This window comes from Phascolarctos cinereus, unplaced genomic scaffold, assembly GCF_003287225.1.
Source record: "Phascolarctos cinereus isolate Bilbo 61053 unplaced genomic scaffold, phaCin_HiC Scaffold_3;HRSCAF=262, whole genome shotgun sequence".
NCBI classification, from domain to species: Eukaryota; Metazoa; Chordata; class Mammalia; order Diprotodontia; family Phascolarctidae; genus Phascolarctos; species Phascolarctos cinereus.
The window spans coordinates 182,124,536-182,144,541 of NW_027555736.1; the positions used below are offsets into that span (position 1 = coordinate 182,124,536).

General features: G+C 35.4%; 1 protein-coding gene across 1 annotated transcript in view; it reads left to right on the forward strand.

Annotated features, from left to right (window-relative positions):
* Positions 1-20,006, forward strand: part of SPRED1 (sprouty related EVH1 domain containing 1) — a 137,874-nt gene that overhangs the window by 98,707 nt on the left and 19,161 nt on the right. The window contains exons 3-4 of the mRNA XM_020990953.2: positions 5,837-6,005; positions 7,203-7,252. Coding sequence (XP_020846612.1) covers positions 5,837-6,005; positions 7,203-7,252 — 219 coding nt within the window. The remainder of the gene's footprint in view (positions 1-5,836; positions 6,006-7,202; positions 7,253-20,006) is intronic.

Consider the following 20,006-nt stretch of genomic DNA (forward strand, 5'->3'; position numbering starts at 1 on the left):
TGATGTTTTGTTATTACTATTATTAATATCAGTATTTATTAAAGATTTTCTTCCTTGAACTAGGAGGACTATATTCATACTGACTGCAGTGATGTATTTTATTCTGTTTGGTTAGTTAGTTATTTTGTGAGGCAGTTGGGGTTAAGTAACTTGCCTAGGGTCACACAACTAGTAAGCCTCAAGTGTCTGGTCTGAGACCAGATATGAACTCAGGTCCTCCTGAATCCAGGACTGGTGCTTTATCCACTGCACCACCCAGCTGTCCCTGCAATTATGTATTTTAAAATGGTACTTAAAAGCAGCTATCTCAGATTGCATACTGTGACCAGTTTTGATCCCAGAAAGCAGATGATGGAACTCACTTTCATCTTGAAACAGGTTGATGGGAAGCGGAAGATGTATAGGTGGCAAATGATATTGCGTATGCCACTAGATAAGTTTGTATATTTAAAAAAAGCATAATAAAAACAAAGTTTATGTAATTGTTTCTCTCTTGGATTGATCTTTTTCAATATGGTGTAATAGATTAGAAAGTTAAAGTACAGATTTCTCTTTAACTTAAAAATTTTTCACGTCTATAATTTGTTTTGGCATTAGATGGATTTTATATGTGGAAGTTTTATATATTTTAAGAAATAATATGAAACAGGTTTATTGTTTCATATACAGTCCTCTTTGTCTTCTGCTGTGTATGTGGAAATTCTTGCTCTCTCTGTTGAAAAATTTAAAAGCATAGACATCTTTCAAAAAATTAATAACTATGTAATGATTACATTGTGAACTATCAAAGTTAACCATCTTCTAAAGTCATGGTAATGTGTGAACACCTATCTATGAAATGGACAGGAGAGTGAAGCCGTCAAGACTATTTTTACTTTTATTTACCCTCTCTCTGGCCATTAAGTATCACAGAACCCTAAATAATATATACCACAGTGACTTTATCATCTTCACACACTTTGACAAATTCCCAGCTCAGGAAGAAGTTTACTTAACTCTTAGTGTTTCTCACTAATAAGCTTGGCCTGAATTTCAACTATAACAGTCATAAATTGAACAACTTAAAAACTATGTTTTTGTCTCTGGCAACTGGCAAAGAGTAAACAGTTTTAGAAAGACTCAAAATTGTCTTGGATCAGATATTTCCTGGTAAGTGAATCTATTAAGAACTATTAAGGAGGGTCAGGTAAACTAACTCCTTTTACTAGATCAATAATTAGTAAATGAAGGGGCAGCTAGGTGGTGCAGTGTATAGAGCACCGGCCCTGAAGTCACGAGGACCTAAGTTCAAATCTGGCCTCAGACCAAACACTTGACACTTATTGCTGTGTGACCCTGGGCAAGTCACTTAACCCCAATTGCCTAAAAACAAACAAATACTTAGTAAATGACACCAGCATCCCTAATTTCTTAATGCCCTTCTGCAGTTGGTTAAATATGTCAGCCATCCATTTTATGATATCAGACTCATCTGTGTGGAAATTAGGGACTGCTACTGTTGCTAGAAGAATCAGCATACTGCAATGGAAAATGTGGGTTTTATTCCTAGATCTGCCTGTATTATGTCGATGTGGTATGTAAATGTGTTGTATGGACTCATGCACTTGCTCCATCTATAAAATGACACAACTGGAAGCATGGTCTCTAAAAGTCCCTTTCATCTCTAAAATTATTTTATTCTACACATTAATAAAGTATGACTGCTTATGCTTTGATTCACACTTTACTCATTGTATGCACTCTCCGCCTAGGTGCATTTACAACTCATCTATCCATGCATTTTCATTCTGTGTAATTCTTGTCCACATCTGTCTAAATCTTCAATAGATGATCTGCAGAAGAGATCTGGAGTGCTTCATCTAAGACTTACAGTTTGTGGATATTGTGGATTCTTAGGCTACATGTCTGTTGTGCCATTCTCTTGCTATATTATCCATAAATTGTTGTGGATCTCACATGGCTAGAATAAGCCATTTGAAGAATTGCTTTGTATACCGTGTGATTGATACACACAAATACTTGGCAGTCCAGTCAAGGTGAATATGTGGGTGGGGGGGGTGGTATGGATGTGTTTGACGTTTGGTGGTGTGGATGTGTGGTTGCTTGCCCCATCCTGATACTGAATTGAGACTAAATTCAGTCCTGGAGATTTCATGTTACATATTATAAGCAACAAGTAGATTAGACTGGAAGCTTTTATGAGTGTTTGATCTTAGCAGGCTCTTTGGATGTAGTCAAATATGTGAACATCTTTTGTCAAATAGAAAATTTCAGACCCTAATCTGACAGTGGTACCTGAAAATGAGAAAGGAATTTGAGGAGTCACTTTTTAATGCATTGAAACAAAACAAGAACCAAAGTCTTTAAATGTTTTGTGCCTCAGATGAATTTTTATTCATTCATCAGATATTTATCAGTTGCCTAAGTAATTTGCATGTTGTATGGTTAAATGAAACTACAGCTGAAGAAAAATTAAAAACAATATTAAAGTTCCAAAAAAATTCCCAATATATAATGTAACCTTGGTTCAAATACCGTTCTACTTTTCATGCTATCAGAAACACAGAGGCTGTAAGAATCACTTTGATGCTCAGTGATACAGACAGACAAATCTTAAGAAATAGTTTGTTTTTCTACCTCCTTATGAATTTAGAAATGACATACTTTTTCTAATAATTAGTTTTATCCTTCATGAATTCTGGATGTTAAAAAGTAAATTTGTTTTATTTCTTAAATCTGAACAGAATAAAAGGTTATTTTCTGTTCTGTAGATAAAAGGCATACTCAAAAATCTGTGTCTCTACTTTTTAAAATTAGTTGGACACTTTTCACATCAAATAGCATAGCTTGTTAATACATGTTTTTTTAGATGGAACTCTGAATTATTGGGTTTAAAAAATAATAAAATAGCACATATTTTGTCAGAAAAGGGTCTCAAAATTATATGTTATTTGGAAATTATGGATTTCTGGAAATTACTATAACTAAATTGCTTAGGAAGATTTAAACTGATATGTTGTGGTAAGTTGATATCTGGTAATAAAATATTTGAAAAACTTATCTTTAGAAACTTGTTTGCTAGAATGGAGAGGCAGTTTATAGAAGGAATCTGAACCACTTCCCAATTTAATAATGTTTCAGATATCCCAAAAAATTTTAAAACCAGATGACTTTTCATAGTTTACACTAATTTATCAATTTTTCCTCAGATATAAATTACTTCCCCTTTTCTGTGCTCTACCATCCTGACTCCCTATATTTATCATTACAGTGATAGTGATTGGAAAAATCCAAATAAAACCAATTTCCTGTGGTTCATACCTCTGGGGACACAACCTAAACCCACAGACACCATTTTAATATGGTTGAGTGGCACTATATAAGAGTCCAGAAATGTTAGTCTCATTTTTAGCAAAGCAGTAATGCTACTGAAAGAGGGATTGTGGTTTCCAGTTGTAATAAGCAATTTTCTATACATGTTTTCTCATCTCACTCTTCACAAGAGTAGTTGGATACATCTTCTTGTCATATTATATTACATATGTTATTATATTCTTATTATTAGTTGCCTTTTGTCAGGATTAAATTAGAATAAATTCATTAACAATAGCAAAATCCTATTACTTGAATCTTATTATCATCACATAGGATACATATTATAAGATATTTAGAAATTATAATTGTAATTATCCGTTTATTTAATTAACCTTATTTGTTTAGAATTCTTTGTAAAGATACTTATTTGTATTAAGCATGCTTTTAATAAATATTAACTACAGTGGAAATACCAAGCTAGTTTATTATATAATGATAATAAAAGATAATCCAGGTCTCCTGATTATCAGGTGTCATCTCTCTATTCCCCATATCATCTTGCCCCTCCCACCTTTGACAACTGACTTCTGACATATATACCATGTGACCAGAGGCAATCTTTTAAATTACAGAACAGGTGCCTTTTGCTAGTGATAGAGGGAGTTCCTCACCACATACTCCCTACACTGAAGAAATCACAAGTCCAGTCCAAAAAATGAAGCCACATCCTTTATTCCATTCCCCCTAGGCAGAGCCTTACCTCAGATATTTGATATCTCTACAGTCATCCTTCACTAAGCAATTCATTTTCTAACAACTGTTAGTATGTGGAAGTTCTTCCTTAAATCTCTTATTTAAGCTCACTTCTTTGGTGAAAATGTGAATATCTGGTGACCATCCTTCTAATATAAAAGCTCTTCTTACACTTGAAGATAAATTTTCAGTCTAGGAATTCACATTTTTAATTTAGGAGAAAACATCTTAGTTTAGCATGCACACAGAGGAAAAACCTGAGGTTTAAAAAACTGTTCTAACATCTTCCTTCTTCCTGTGCTTTAGGTACAAACATCTAATTTATAACAAATTAGATCAAAGGAAGTTAATGCATGCAAGTGTAGTACTTCTTCTCTGAGGCTCCCTGCGAACTTGACTTCTCAGTTACTGTTGGATTCCCCAGGAGAGTGAATATTCCTAGTTCGTAGGATAATCTGTAGATCCACATTCCTAAAATTATATCTCAAGCATCCCCACCTAAAGCACACATGATGAGTTCAAAGGAAGGATATTTACTGAGATGATGAGAGCTGTAGTTACAAAATATCCTTCCACACAGACTTGGGGCACACTCCCCCATAAATACACACCGTGTCAATGAGAAAAGTGGGCACATGCAGGAAGGAAGGAATAGGCACTAATGCTAAGGAATATATACTGGTAGTGCAACACACACGTAGGTAATATACAGCCAAGAAAGCTCATGGTGTGATACTGCAGAGTCCCAGTGGCCTTTGTCTTATAGTGTCCTTATATTGCTCTGACATAGGCAAAGAGTCTGCTGGACAAATCGCTGGGCAAGTAAAGATCCCTGGGCCTGCTCCTTGTATACAGCTACACTCATGACTGCCAGGGCTTATTATTCTATCTTGAGTTCATCCTAATTCTCTTCTCTGCTGCCAGAGGTCACTCTACTCTAAGTGTTGGCAAGGATCTTTTTTGTTAAAGACCACCCTCAGAGACATGGCTGGTGTTTGGTCAGCCAGTTGCCCTCTAATTCCATCAAGTGGATCTTCACACCTCATGAAGAAATAACAAAGAAGAACCCTTCCTTGCACTTCAACACCTTATTTCTGTTACCTATTCCTCTATTCCTGTGATGAAATCTTTTGGGCTGAGGAAAATAAATGAATCCAGAATGATCTGATTAACTCTTCTCCCTTCACTCCAGTTTCCCACCCACCCACACGAGGATTAATTCATTGAATCCCAAAGTAAAAATAAATATATTGAACAGTTATGTATCTCTTTAGGAAGATAACTCAATTTATATGTTAAAATCTTTCATTCTTCTTTTCTTGGCATTGATTCTTTTGAATCCTAGCTATAAACATATTTTTTAGAGTAAGTCATAGTTCTTGAAAGGAGGACATTAAAAAGTATCAGTTATTTACAAATAAAGATGCTATAAAACATTCTTTAGCATTTTCTTAGTGCCTCTAATCCAAGGTGCTTTTTTTCCCCATATACATGACTTTTTAAAGAAAATGTTTTAACCTATGTATCACTGTACTCTTAAAATAATATTTTAAACAAAAATGATTTATCCCCAAGGCATATTCTGAACCTTACTTCATTTCTGGATTTATTTGATAGAGTATGTGAATATTAAGTAGCTTTGAATTTTTTTTTAATAAGGTATTTGACAATGTGGTTAGCTGCACCACCCACACACCCCAGTTTGAACTCAGTCTACTAGATACCTTCAGTATGAGTGCAATAACTTAGGGTTTTTTATTCCTGGTAGGTGGTTTTAGAATGTATGCTAAAGAAGGACCTCATTTACAACAAGGTCACCCCAACCTTTCATCACTGGAAGATTGATGACAAAAAGTTTGGCCTAACTTTTCAAAGTCCTGCTGATGCAAGAGCTTTTGACAGAGGCATTCGAAGAGCTATAGAAGATATTTCTCAAGGTAGGTTTCATGTCTGCCTTCTCACTAAATTTATCCATTATCTCCAGTGGACCTTCAAAAGTTGACCCAGGGTTCATATTTTAAAATAAGTAAACTTGCAATTGAATGAAGCCACTTTTCAGTGTTGTCTGTCGATTTAGAATTACTGTAGTCCTTTAAAGCTCAAGTTTTGCTTTAACATTTCTTGTGACTACAAACATTCATGAAAATGGCAGGTAACATTTTCTTTTTGTAATGGGTGACTTTAACACTGGTGACATAAGAACTTGAAAGAAAGATAAAGAATTCTGGCATATACAACATTTGCTTTTTAAACAGATTATAAGTGAAAACTTTCATGTAAATATGGTTTATATATATATATATTTTTAAGACAAAAATGAGGCCCATTAAAAACCAATTTCTTTCAAAAAGAGGGAAAAGTCACCATAAGATGCTATTTAATTCTTAAATATATCTAATTGGTAAAAAGAAGTTTGACCAGTAGGCTGTGACAGGCTGCATTCCAGTTCATTGTACATTTCAAAAAAGAGCACATATGTTAACTGAAAAATAGTATATTCAGTCATAGAAATACAGATTTAAAAAGAACAGTTTTTTGGGACAGAAAATGAGTTAATCACATTAATATCATTTCGGCCATACCTTATTATCCCCATCATCTTCTCACAACAATGTCCTTAATAAAATAACACCTAATGCCTCTTGTGTTTACACTGTTACATTGTTGCTGTTGTACTAATGCTCTATTTAACAAGGAAGGTGCTATTTATATATGTGAAACTCAGGTTATAGTGATGCATTTAGGTAGATTTTACATGTGGACCTGACTTTTGAATCAGAAGAACGCTCTATGGCATGAATTTTTTTTTTTTTGTATTTGAGCCCTATCCTCTCAGTAGTCTGAAGACCTTACGTTCACCCAATTTGGACCCAGCTAGTTAGCTATATTTTGGAGGGGTTAAATTATAGTAAGGTAGTCAACACCTGTTCCTTTTCAACAGAAAAAAAATTACTGATTGCTTCCCACTGTTTTTTGTCTGAAGTTAAGCTCATGTGAATGGTGCTTACCTGATTGTCAGGTGGGCCACATAATTATCTATAATTTCCAGCAGTATTGGGATGACAGAAATCAATTGCATCGCGTGTGCGTACGCTTTCAGATTTCCCTAATTGCTCGTTACTTTTGTTCCTTAGACTGTCTGACATCACAGGGTGAAGCTGAAGTAGCTGAAGATAGCTTTCCAGTAAGTATTCAAGCTTTATGTCATACTTTTCATGTTTTGGTGGTTTGTTGTGGTTGTTTTTGGTTTGTTTGGGGTTTTTTTTTTTTTAGTAATTTCCACCTAGGTTTAACTACCCCATAGCCTCCAGCAGATATTGAGACTGAAAATGAAGGAGACGTTCTCTGCCTTCTTTGTAGCTGTGCAGGCCAGCAGAGATACAGATAAATTTCTTTTCAAATATCATTTTCACGTGGTTCATACACTTTAGCTATATTTATGGCCCACAAAATGGCCCATATTAACACTATTTTGCCAGTTTTAGGTAATTATGTGAAACCAAAAAATTATTACAGAAGCATTCATAAGTTTCTGTAGTAATGAGTTGAAAGAGAATACTCTTTTTGGTTTATAATCATGCTTTCTGCTGGAACTGTATTTATAAGTTAGAGATGAACTAGGAAAGAAAGTGGACATGAAAGAGTCAGGGAAGCAAAATAGAGGCGTGCATAACTAACATTTGTTCAGTCACTTCACCAAACACAAAGTGCTTTCCTCACAACTCCTTTTTTCCAAATGAGGAAATTAAAGCTCAGACAGCTGAATGACTTGCTCAGGGCACGTACTGAGGAAGTGTGAGAGTCAGGTCTTCAACCCAGGGCTCTCCACTTCCAAGTCCAACAATGTTCTAGTACCCCTTGCTGCTTCCAAGAACAACGAAAAGACTAGACTTCAGAGACTTAAAACAGAAGGCCTAAGTAGAGGAACAACATTTCACCTCCTGGGCACTGTCTGGCTTTTCCTCATTCTTCATTCCCAAGGGACCCTGCCTAGAAGAATTTAAAAAACCCTCATTCACAGGAGAAAACACTTAAGAATCTTTTTCAAATTGAACCAGTTACTATCTTTTTATTTTAAAAAATAAAGTAAGCTTTTTTCTATTCATCTGTTTCTGACTTCTGTCATAGAAGTTTGCTGCTAGCTTTGTATGTTTCTTTATTTGGTTTTGTTGATCATAATATAAAACAAGTTTGTTGTTTTATACACACAAATGAGAAACTTTTACACTATCAGGTTACTCAACATGAGTGAACTAGTGTCCCTTCACTTCCTAATACTTTATAGAAGCTTGCATTATATCTAGTAGATGATATAATAAAACTTCCTTATTCCTTTATTCCAAAGGGATGGGAAAATAGTAAAGCTTCCTCCTCACATGATTATTCAAAGCTAGATTATTTAGAAAATTAAACATGATAGTAGGAAATAAAATCTTTTCTTTTTAAGTTGAGGAGGGGTTATATAAGAGTAAATAATCTTTTTTGCACCTGATGTTAATTTATTTCTTCTTAACCTCTGCAAAACTGATTATCTAAACTTCAAACAATAGGCCTTTTATTATTTCATCCATACTAGCCCAAGACTCAGTTTGTCCATCTCTTTATACGCTTGCTCTGGCATGCTTATATATGACCAGCACAACTTCTTTTGTGATTATATGTGACCTGAATTATTTTATGCCATTTCTTGTGTATAGATCATCCCTGGCAAAGTACTGTTCCCTATGCCATGCATCTCTCTCCATTGCCCTTTAGGTCACATACCATTTTGATTGTTTGGAGATTCTGGTGTTCTATAAAGATTTTTGGGATAAATACCAAAAAGGGGATTTAATGCTTTTTGAAAAATAGGTTTTTGTTTCAGAGAGGATCTTGGGGTCATTGGAAGTGCTTCACAGTGTCCCCTTACTACAGTCAAGCCCACTTTACCTCCTTTTAAATTTTGGGCCCAGCTAATTGTCTTTCAGGAGTACCTGACCAAGGTAGAGGTACTGATGGACAAATTCAGTAGATTGTCCATACTTTCTCTGGCTTCCATTTGCAAAAGCTTATCTTTAATTTTCAACTAAAATGAGAAATAGTGTGAGGTGTTAAATCTATTACCTGGATAATTTTAAAAAAATTGATGTATTCATTTCTAATGTGGATAAATTATAAAATTTCTAAGAAAATTTTAATTTTATAACCAAAAGTTTTTATGATGAAAGTGATGATTTTATTGGAAGTTTAGATCATAAACTCCTTCAGGGCAAATATAACATTTTCACTATTTCTTAAGATCCATTTTACAGTTACTTAAACTAAAACCTTAAAGTTGTGGTATTTGATTCTTTGAAAGATTATCCAGGAATGAAGCTTGAATGCACTTTATTCTTTCTTTAGCTTTTTTAATGAGCTAATTAGTGTCTGTATATTTAAAAAAAAAAAGATTGGCCTATGCTTGTTTTAAGGTAAATTTTACCATTTTACCTGCCAAGTTGCAAGTTCTAACACTGGAAGCTTATTATTTAGGTGTATTGGAATGATCAAGAATCCACAAAGTTCATCTCACAATAGATTTGAATTTATAAAAGTAGAAAATCTCAAATTTCATGCTCCAGGCAAATGAAAGATGAGACTTAATTGGTCTTAAACAAAAAATTGACATCTTTTCTCCTTTGACCCTAAGAAGTGCTTAACTGACTTGTTCTTTGTCAGGATTAGGTATTATAATTTTTGTGCCAAAGTGGTAAAAAAGGCTGTGACTTACCTTTCTTGTCTTAAGTGGTTTTGCTTCAGTCAGGCAGGATGTGAATTTTTCATGTACTGATTTACAGAGGTAACATTTAATGAGGGTTTTCTGTCTGAAGACAAAGTTGAAAGACTGAAGCTTTCTCAAAAATGAGTTTTATGGCACTCCTGGTAATAAGTATAATCCTACAGTAATTCACAAAAAAACTCTGCAAGCTTTAAGTTGATTTTTGTCTGCATATTATGTGACCAGATAGTTTCTGTACAATCTGTTTTGATGGTATCGGATCCGTCAAATATGATACAGATGTAACTACATTTTTAATTGTATAACCATATTCCAGACAATAAAAGGTGATTACTGACTTTGTTTTTTTCTATTTACGCAAAATTAATTTTTTCATTTAAAATTTTACCTAGATTTATTTAGAATATTAGAATGCAAAGAGTTAAAGGTGTGTTTTCCCTGTCCATTTTTATGGTTTATAGTTAAGTCTTTGTTTTCTAATATACTGAACCACCTTTTCCTGCATCGCACCATCATCAATTGTGTCATTCATAATGCCCAAATAAAAAGTTACTGTGCTGTAATTTTGAAATAAAGCTCATTTAAGGGACAGAAAATATATCAGTTAACTGTTATATTTCAATGAGTATATTATGATCTAGGTAGAAGTACCGCATAACTTAACTTGAATATTATATTGCAAGTTTGTGGTCAAACCTAAAAGAAAAGAAAGATCATTTTAAACATCAGAAACTTAATAAAGTTTTTGTCTCTACTTAAAAGAAACAATAATTGCCTAAACCTTTCATTGCCGCTTATAACTAAGCAGAAGAAAACTATAGCCTCATGGAATACAACCTTAAGAAGAGTTCTTAAGAGTAATGTGGTCTCTGTTCTCTTCTTCACAATCATTTATTTATTTGGAACAGAACATTGTTAAAGTGCTTTCAAAATTAGGAGAGGGGGAAAGTGAAGAGAAAATCTTTGAAGAAGAGAGCAGCTCAGTCTGGTTTTCGTTTTCTCTACAGCTGTCATCTGGCTTTGAGTTCTGTTGGACATCTACAGCTGGAGTCATTTTATTCCTTTCCCCAGCCTCCTTTTTGCCTTTGCACACAGAAATGTCTTAGTAGTCTTAAGGAAAAAAAAAAAGTCAAAGAATCTCTTAGCAACCATAGGACAATAATTATTATACCAGCAGCTGGGAGCAAACCAGATTTCCGTTGTGCATTAAAAACTGGCATGTATTACTTTATAGATCATGCAGATTCTAATCCATGCCAGCACTTTGCTTTGTTGGCTATGGGGGTTGAAAGAATTGAACATAGGAGGTGTGTAATTGTTTTGGACATTTGAAGACAAGGCAAATGCACGTCTGTGTGTGCAGTTTTGGTTTGTTTTGTTTGTTTGGTGTTTTTGCATATTATGCACTTTTCTTCACAGAGAATTGTTTTGTTTTAATTTAAACTCATGTTCTCCAGCTAGTATAATACATAATGCTAGGATAGATCGTGTCATTATTTCCATTAAGTGCTACTTTTCAGGTGCTTATAACCCTGTAATAAAAAAAAAAGACTCATTGGGTTACACATGTAAATACCTACATTCGTGTTGTTTGTGTGTGTGTGTGTGTGTGTGTGTGTGTGATCTAAAACCAAAATCATTAGAAACAGTTTAGCCTATTTTTTAAATTAAGGATTTGCAAAATAACTGAACTGTTTTTCATATGCATGATCTTTTAGCATAACTCCAAACCTATACCTCTGTAATGAAATGAGTTAGGTTGTGAGGTAATATGAATTCATGTGGATGTTCTCTAAAGGGGGAAGGGAAAGGAAACTTCGTTAGATACTGTCCAGATTTTCAAACTTAACATTTAATCCTCTAGAACACATATCATAATCCTGTTTCTTAAATCTAGTGTTGTTAGGAATGGGGAGAGGGAGAATCATAGCCCTCCAATTACTATTTTAGTTTAAAGAAAAGCAAAAGTGTAATATACAAGTTCAACCAAGAACTGACTCAATGGTATTAAGAGGCTCTTCTCTTTGCATGTTGAATGGCAAGGAAACATACCTACAGTTAAGATACACTGTGCCTCGAATCCTTTACCTTTATAAAACTGTTCTCTTCAGGGAGTTGGGAAGTTATTGCTAATATTTTTTTCCACTCATAAATCATTAAAAATATGATTATTACTCACAGCTTAACTATAGATTAAACTTTCGGCAGTTACACACTGCTTTTCTAACAGTAATTTATTTGGGTAGTATTTTTTAAAAATGATATACCTGGATTAAATAACAATCATAATTTTGGCTACATTCTCCTAATCAGCACATTTGTAATTTGTAACACTGGGATCTGAGTTTTTTCCAATTTGACAGGTTAGTTGTGGAGTATTTTGTAGTACTACATACGGATAACAAAAAAGTAAAAGAACATAGTTATCTGGGATATCTTCGTTTTCTCCAACAAAATAATGTAATTATTTGAACTTCACATTTGCAGCTAAACAATTTACTTGTTAGAAGCATTCCTCTCTTGTTCCGTTAGTATCTCAACAGTACCGATATCCCTCTCAAGCTGCCCATTTTCTATTATGTGACAGCCTCACCTTTTTTGATTATACATGTATAACATGCTGTGTAAGTGGTTTTTGGTAATGTGCTGTAGCCTCCTTATGGTGCTCATGTGCCTTCCATTGCACTTTTGCAAATTTAATGCCAGAATTATGGTGCTCAAGACTCATAGCCTTGTGACATCACCAGAAGAATGTCGCTGTTTTTCCTGTCTTTTAGTGAGTAGCTTGGAATCAGGGAGAGCACCACAAATTCCCCAGATGCCTCTGCCTTCTCAGTTCTTATGTCAAGTCCTATCCATCTGCAGTAACTCTGTGATGTATATTTGATGAATTAGTTTAAAAGTTCCCTTCTTTTTTTTTTTAAGGCAGGTGGGGTTAAGTGACTTGCCCAGGGTCACACAGCTAGTAAGTGTCAAGTGTTTGGTCTTGAACGCAGTCCTCCTGACTTCAGGGCCGGTGCTCTATCCACTGCGCCACCTAGCTGCCCGGAAAAGTTACCTTTCTAACTTATATGTCATAATCTGGGCAATAGGTTTTTCATCTACTTACGGTTTTTTTAGTCTAGCTAATTAAACTACTAATACTTCTTGCATTGGTGTGGATTTCGGTGAGACTTTGTATTATTACAGGGTTCATTGAAATTTGTGCAGTGTTATCTGCAAACAGAAAGCTAGTAGTTCTTTATGAATTCAGTTTGCATAAGGAAGGAAATTCCTTATTTGAAAACAAGGCTAATTTTTGTTCTCCTGAGTCATATCCCTCTTTAAAATCAGTAAATAAAAAACAAAAATCTCTAAATAGCATAGTGGAATTTCCATGCACCTTTTAGTTGTGTCACAATAAAGATAAAATAATCTATCATAGAAAATTGTTTGCAGAAATCTGCTTTCTCATGTTTTCATCAAGAATATCCTCGTGTTTATATTCTCATGAAGATTTTTTTTTAGAGATAACAAAATGATATAAGATAGTAGTTGTTTGCTTTTTCTTGGTCATCGTTTTTGGTAAAAACTATTTGGTCTTTTCCATTTGGGAGTTAGAGAATGGTCTTTGAAATGTCTTGAGAACTAATCCCTGAGTCCCTTTGAAATCGTGTTGCCTTTAGTCAGGGGTGTGCTGGTAAATAATTAATAGGATGATTGAAAAGTATGCATGAAATATGCATTTCTAGTTAATCTCTATTACTATTTTCTCCAGATTTTTAAAGCCTAGAAAATCTGAGGCATTTATGCTTATTCTGAAATTTAAATGCTCATTTTGAAAGTTTAGCAGTCAGCCCTGAGCCAGTACAAGCTGACTGCAGCCCGTCTCTGCCTGTGTAGTACAGATTTCTTTAACCCAGGTTTATTCAGCTCCAGCTACCCAGCCCAACGTTATCTTTTTCTAATACTGTAATTACCACTTTCTCACATTGTACATTGAATTACATAGATGGTGTAATCTAAATGTATCTATCCCATTGTAATTAAGCATTGGAATGGGTACCTGTAAAAATGCCTTGAGATTGATTTGATATCCGTTTGTTGTTTTCTGTATTTACAGAAGCTCCCATAACCTAATCGAATCTCTGACCAGTCTTTAGCCATTGGGAGAAACAGTATTTCTTTCTTCCTGTGACTGTTTTATCATTTAACTTGTGGTCTCAACTGGTATTGTCCTTGATATCATATTGCCAGTATGGCAAGATTGTACGTTTGTTGGGCTGTAGTTGTTTTCTGGGTTCTTTTCAAGCAAAGCGCAGTGTAGTAGAAAGAGATGGTTTTGGGGTCTGGAGATTCTTACTTGTCCACTTATTAACTGTGACTTCAGGCAAGTTACTTAGATTTTGGAAAATGGTGACAAAAATCAATATAGTTACTTTGTCCAATTTATGAAAGAAAATACTTATGATTTACAAGCATGAAATTCTTGAGTAGTCTATAAACATTTGGCCTCTTTCGTTTCTGGATCCATGGTCATATTTTCCAATGAAGTTTTCATCTAGCTTTGTGTCTTTCTGTATTGAAGTCTTTGAGTATCAAAGTTGTAGGTTGATTTGTCTTTAAGGACAGAGGTTTCTGTCAAATTCTTCATCTAATTTCTCAGTTTCCTTCTTCTGGAAGTACTTTTTCCCTCTTAACTACATATATTTTCCCAATACTCATTGATTCACAGTAATTAACATGAGAAAGTGTAATACAGGTATATCTCTTGTATTACATACAGTTTAAACTATTATGGCTTAAAACTGCAGTAAAACTTTTGAGATACCTTGTATTTCAGTAGTACTCACAGTGTGTTCCTTATCTTACTTTGTATGCTTTCAACTTTTGTAGTTATAACTTGTAAATCACTGTAAAATTTAAGTGAAAATTAGTCTCACATTATCAAGTACTTTATCAACAGGAGATTATTGTAATCCATTACACAGTTGGTATTTGTATATATAGACAAGACCAACAATTTATTGTTATATACTGTACTCCAAATTAAAAAAATAAAATATTTCTACAGAATAGTTATAGTACCTAAATTCCCTCCCCCACCCCACCCACCTGGCCTTTTTTTTTTTTTTAAAGATCACTTGAATCTAGGGAAATGTTTTGAAATCCTTGATGTTCAATTCTGACCCTCTAGGTCAGGGACAATCTTCTTTTTATTGCTGCATGGCACCTCACAGAACCCTTCACATATTGTGAGTGCTTATTAAATACTTGAAAGGGATTTCACTGGTCATCTGGGCCAGCCTGTACTTGAACAGGAAACCTCTGTACAACATCCCCAACAGATTTGATGTGAAGAAAACCTTCCTAATAATTGGTGCTATCCAAAAAACAGAATAGACTGCGAAATAGGATAACAAGTTACCTTTCACTGGAAGTAAAGCTACATGGCTTCTGCTTAAATGCCTCTGACGAATGGGAACGTTACCATCCTATCAACCAGCCTTCTTGTTATTTGAAATATTTCTGATTATCAGGAAATTTTCCTCATGTCAAACCTAAGTCTCTCTCTTTCTTCAGCACCCCCTGTGGAGTTTTAAAGAAACTCAAAATCAGACTTGTGGCATGAGGAAATTATTGTTTACCTACGTAATTAAAGCATCATAGAGAATGATTGGTATTAAGAAGCTCTGACTGCCCCTCTCCCTATCCTGGGTGACTTGTAGTTATATCAGGTAAAACAAGTCCAGTTTTTCTTCCTCATAACCATGCCTCAAATTCTTGAAGATGACAGTCACATTTTCACTATTGCCCAAGTTAAACATCCTCAACTTCTTTAAATCAATTCTCATTTGGGCGTTGTTTCCATTCCCTTCTCCATCTTTTTTTTTTTTAAGCTTTTTGGTAAGGCAGTCAGGGTTTAGTGACTTGTCCGGGGTCATGCAGCTAGTAAGTGTCAAGTGTCTGAGGCCACATTTGAACTCAGGTCTTCCTGACTCCAATGCCAGAGCTCTATCCACTGTGCTACCTAGCTGCCCCATACCATCCTCTTCATGGTCTTGTAGGCAGCTAGGTGGTGTAGTGGATAGAATGCTGGGCCCGGAGTCAGGAGGACCTGAGTTCAAAATCAGGCTTCAGACACTTATTAGCTGTGTGACCCTGGGTAGGTCACTTAACTTGTCTTCATCTCATTTTCCTCAACTGTAAAATGGGGATAATAATAAATCCCAGGATTGTTGTGAGGATAAAATAATATTTGTAAAAAATCACATAGTAAGCACTACATAAAGACTAGCTGCTATTATTATTCTGGGCATGTTCAATATCCTTTCTAAAATATGGTACCAGAAACTAAGCAGTTTCCTAAGTTTGTTGTAATCACATCAGAGTTCATCAGGGTCATTAGTCAATCAGTAAACTTGATCATCTCCCTTATTTTTGACATTGTGCCTCTCAATGTCATGTAAGAGCCTTGTTAGCCCTTTTTGATTATCATGTCTTAGTGTCGATTCATATTGATTTACTGAGATTTTTCGGGGGAGTTGTTGCTTAGCTATGCCTCCCTGATCTTATATTTGCGCAGCTCGTGTTTTTAGCCCAACCTAATACAAGTACTTGACATTTATACTCAATTATTTTCATGTATCTGTGATCTCACCAATGTGGATACTCTTAGCAGCAGCACCTACTGTCACGCAGTCTGTACAGACCTTTTCAGTAAGTGCAGTCTGTCTTCCCATAAATCTGTCCATGGAGGTCCACTCAAGGTGCCAGGGCCCTTATTCTAGATCTTTCGATATTATATGGATGCCATTTATTTTCACAGGATTGTAAATTTAGAGCTGGAAAGAACCCCAATCTATCCAGTCCTGTGCCAGTTACAAATGAGGAAACTGAGGTCCAGGAAGGTGTTGACTTGCTCGAGGTCTTATAGGTTGAATAAAACTGTGAGAAGCAGAATTCAAATCCAGGTCCTCTGATTCAACAGTCATTGCCCTTTCTGTTACACCATAGTGTCTCCCTAAATCGTGTGTAGACTTTCTGTTTAGAATAGCCAAATGGCAGACCTTCCTTTTGAGATTCATAAGTTTTTTGGTGTTCTGATTTACTCTACTTCTTGACCAGGATTCCTCATTGGTAATCTAGTGTAGCCTATTCATGCCCTTTCCCCTCTGAATGACTCATAATTTTGTGGTATTCTGTGATTAATAGCTGTATAGCATCGCCAGAAGAATATTTATGTTAATTGTGTGGGGGTTTGTATCCATGTCATCAAAAGCAGTCGTCTGTTTCCCAACTGTAATCCAGTTTCTTCTCATCCCCCAATTCAGGACTTCGTTCGCTATTTGTAAAGTGTATCTAAGATATATGTACTGAAGGACTAAATTTATAGATTATTTGTACAGCTGCATTTTATAGTCTTGACAATAAGGGTTTCTCATCTACTTTGTGGAAAGTCATTTCAGATCCTCGAATGATTAATTATAGATATAATTTAGATTTGAAATGTTTTTAGGCCTGATTTATTTCACTTCACTTCAGCAGGTACCAGCACAATGTCATCCACAGATGAACATCTGGAATCTGTGCTATCTGTCCTCTATGACAGTGAGAGATGCCTTTGGCAAGCATACATCTTGCGTTATTTCTGATTTGATATCGATAATTATAGTTATCGAACAAAGTTGTTACATTTACATGGAGTCTTTTATGATCTAAACATACATCGGTGACATCTTGTTGGAATAGCCTTTAAGGTTGTATTTTGCTCTATCAAATAAAATACTTTTAAAAATAGTCATCCAACACACAGTGGGTTCTTGTATTCTCTAAATTTTGCAGTTAATTGTGTGAATATATAGATGTGCTCTGCTATAGAATAATGTTTACAAAAGATGAGAAAGGTTTGTAATCACATTTTTCGTTGTGATTTTTTTTTCTAATCATTTTGTATCTTCATTTCTTATAGATATCTTTAAAACCAATCCCTCAGTGCCCTGGCTATTTATACTTTATCTGGACCAGATACTTTTCTGGTCTTTTTTTTTTTTCTTTACTGCCATTCTTACTTACTTTTTGGAGGGCAGTTGAGACTGTGACATTAAAATCCAAATGTGGTAGGTTCAGTCTCATTGATGGGGGGAAACCCTATATTATAGACACTTTGACAGAGCATTTTTTTCTGTTATTTCTCTCAATTTTATCCTCAAAATCTCTCGAAATGATTTGGCCAAATTGGGTCTCATATCATCCTTTATCTCTGTGTTTTTTTCCTGCCACCACTATTTTATGAGGTGATAGTGCTTATATTTTTTACTTACCTACTCTGAGATGTTGCAGAAGAGCTTATATTCTAAACCAGTGCTGCCACTGGCTACCATACCTCCCTGCTTGGCAAGATGATCAGGCATTTGCTCACCCAGGTAGATTCCATGCTCTCTTGGCTTTCCTCCCTGAAGCCTTTCACAGGATCAGAGGACCATAGACCGAAGCTGGATGGGACCTTAGAGCCCTTCCAGTCCAGGCCCCTCATTTTTACAGATTGGAGATACTTGAGGCCTTGCCCACAGAGGTCAAACGACCATGGTAGTAAGACATCAATATTCATGCTCAAATGGATCTGTGGGCCCATTTTATCAGTTTTTGATTAATGTGAGGATTCCATCAAGTGGTACACATTGTTACCTGTCCTTGCCCATTCATCCTGTATGAGGCTTGTTTAGGTCCTTCAGCAAGCTTGCCGAGGAGGTCCACCCAAAATACCAGGGGCCTCTCTTCTCATTGTCTTATACGTGTGTGGATAGTATCCTTGGTGAAAACATGAGAAGAGAACAGGCAGGCTTCTGCAAATAGTATTCTATAGCCGACCACATCATTATATTCTCACAATTAATTATAAAGTTTAGAGAATACAACAACCCATTATGTGTTTGATGAATATTTTAAAAAGTGTTTTATTTAGTAGAGCAAAAGGCAACCTTAAAGGCTATTCCAATAAGATCTCACCCATGTGTGTGTTCAAATCTTAAAATATTCCATGTAAATTCAACATATATCAAGAGAAGAGTATCACTTGAATGAATGAACAAAAAAGTTTATTATGTGCAGGGTACTCTGCACATAATAAACTTTTTTGTTCATTATAAAGAAGAGTCACTGCTTTCAAGGGGCTCACACTCTAATGAGGGAAACAACTTTTAATAGGGTTTAATTGAAGTGTGAATGACAAGACTCAGGGGTCTTTAAGATAGGATAGCAGTGCCTGTGAGTATCTAGAGGGTACAGAGAGAGAACAAATGAAAAAGCCTAGGGAGACTCTACTTGTCTTACCAAGATTCTTACTGATGACTCCCTGTTCATCCAAATGGTATGAGCAATCATGGCCCCTCTGCAGGAAGGAGGAATAGAAGACCCTATATACCACCATTGAGAAAGGGGAGTAGGCCTACAGGTCTGAGTGGTATGGGATTCTGGGTTTCCTTCAGCATGGGTTGGGGTGGAGAAGGAGAAAGAGTCATTGATAAGGTTGAGGGAAAAAGGTTTCCTGTCATACTTGCTTTGCGAGGATTTCTGGCATCCAGATGGGTTATAAATGGCCTAGGGAGGGAGAGGAGGAAGAGGGCTACCTTGCCGGTCATTCAGTGCCCATGGGGTTTTGGTGAACCTAGGGGAGAGGAGAGTTGGAAGACACAATGGAAAACAAAGGCTTTCCCGGTAGTTATTCCTTTTTCCCACCTGGTGACCAGCCCAACTTGTTTTTTACTTAACCATTTCTTTGATGACATTCTTTCCTTTCTTATTCTATTTAACTCTTGTAATTCCTTCTTTATAATGCTTTGCAGTTTGCTGCTTTCCCTAGTCACCTCTCTGTTGTCCAATTCAACTTCAGTTCTTTGGAGGCAATAAAAATAATGTTTTCTGGCATTTTATTTACATCAGTTAAACTTATGCATTGAATTATTATGCTTAATGTTGATGGCCTTTCTTTCATCTGTTTCCTAATTTTTGCTATCAATAGTTCATTTAAATGGCTTAATTTGGATTAATTGTTTGCCATCTGTTTTCATTTGTATTCTTCTAAATCGATGTTGGTTTTAGCTTTACTGGTAAAGTCAGTGGGCTTAAATTGGTGCTTGCTATGTCTACTGCCTCCCAGTTCTCTCCTTCAAAAATATTCATGATATGTATTTGACTTCTG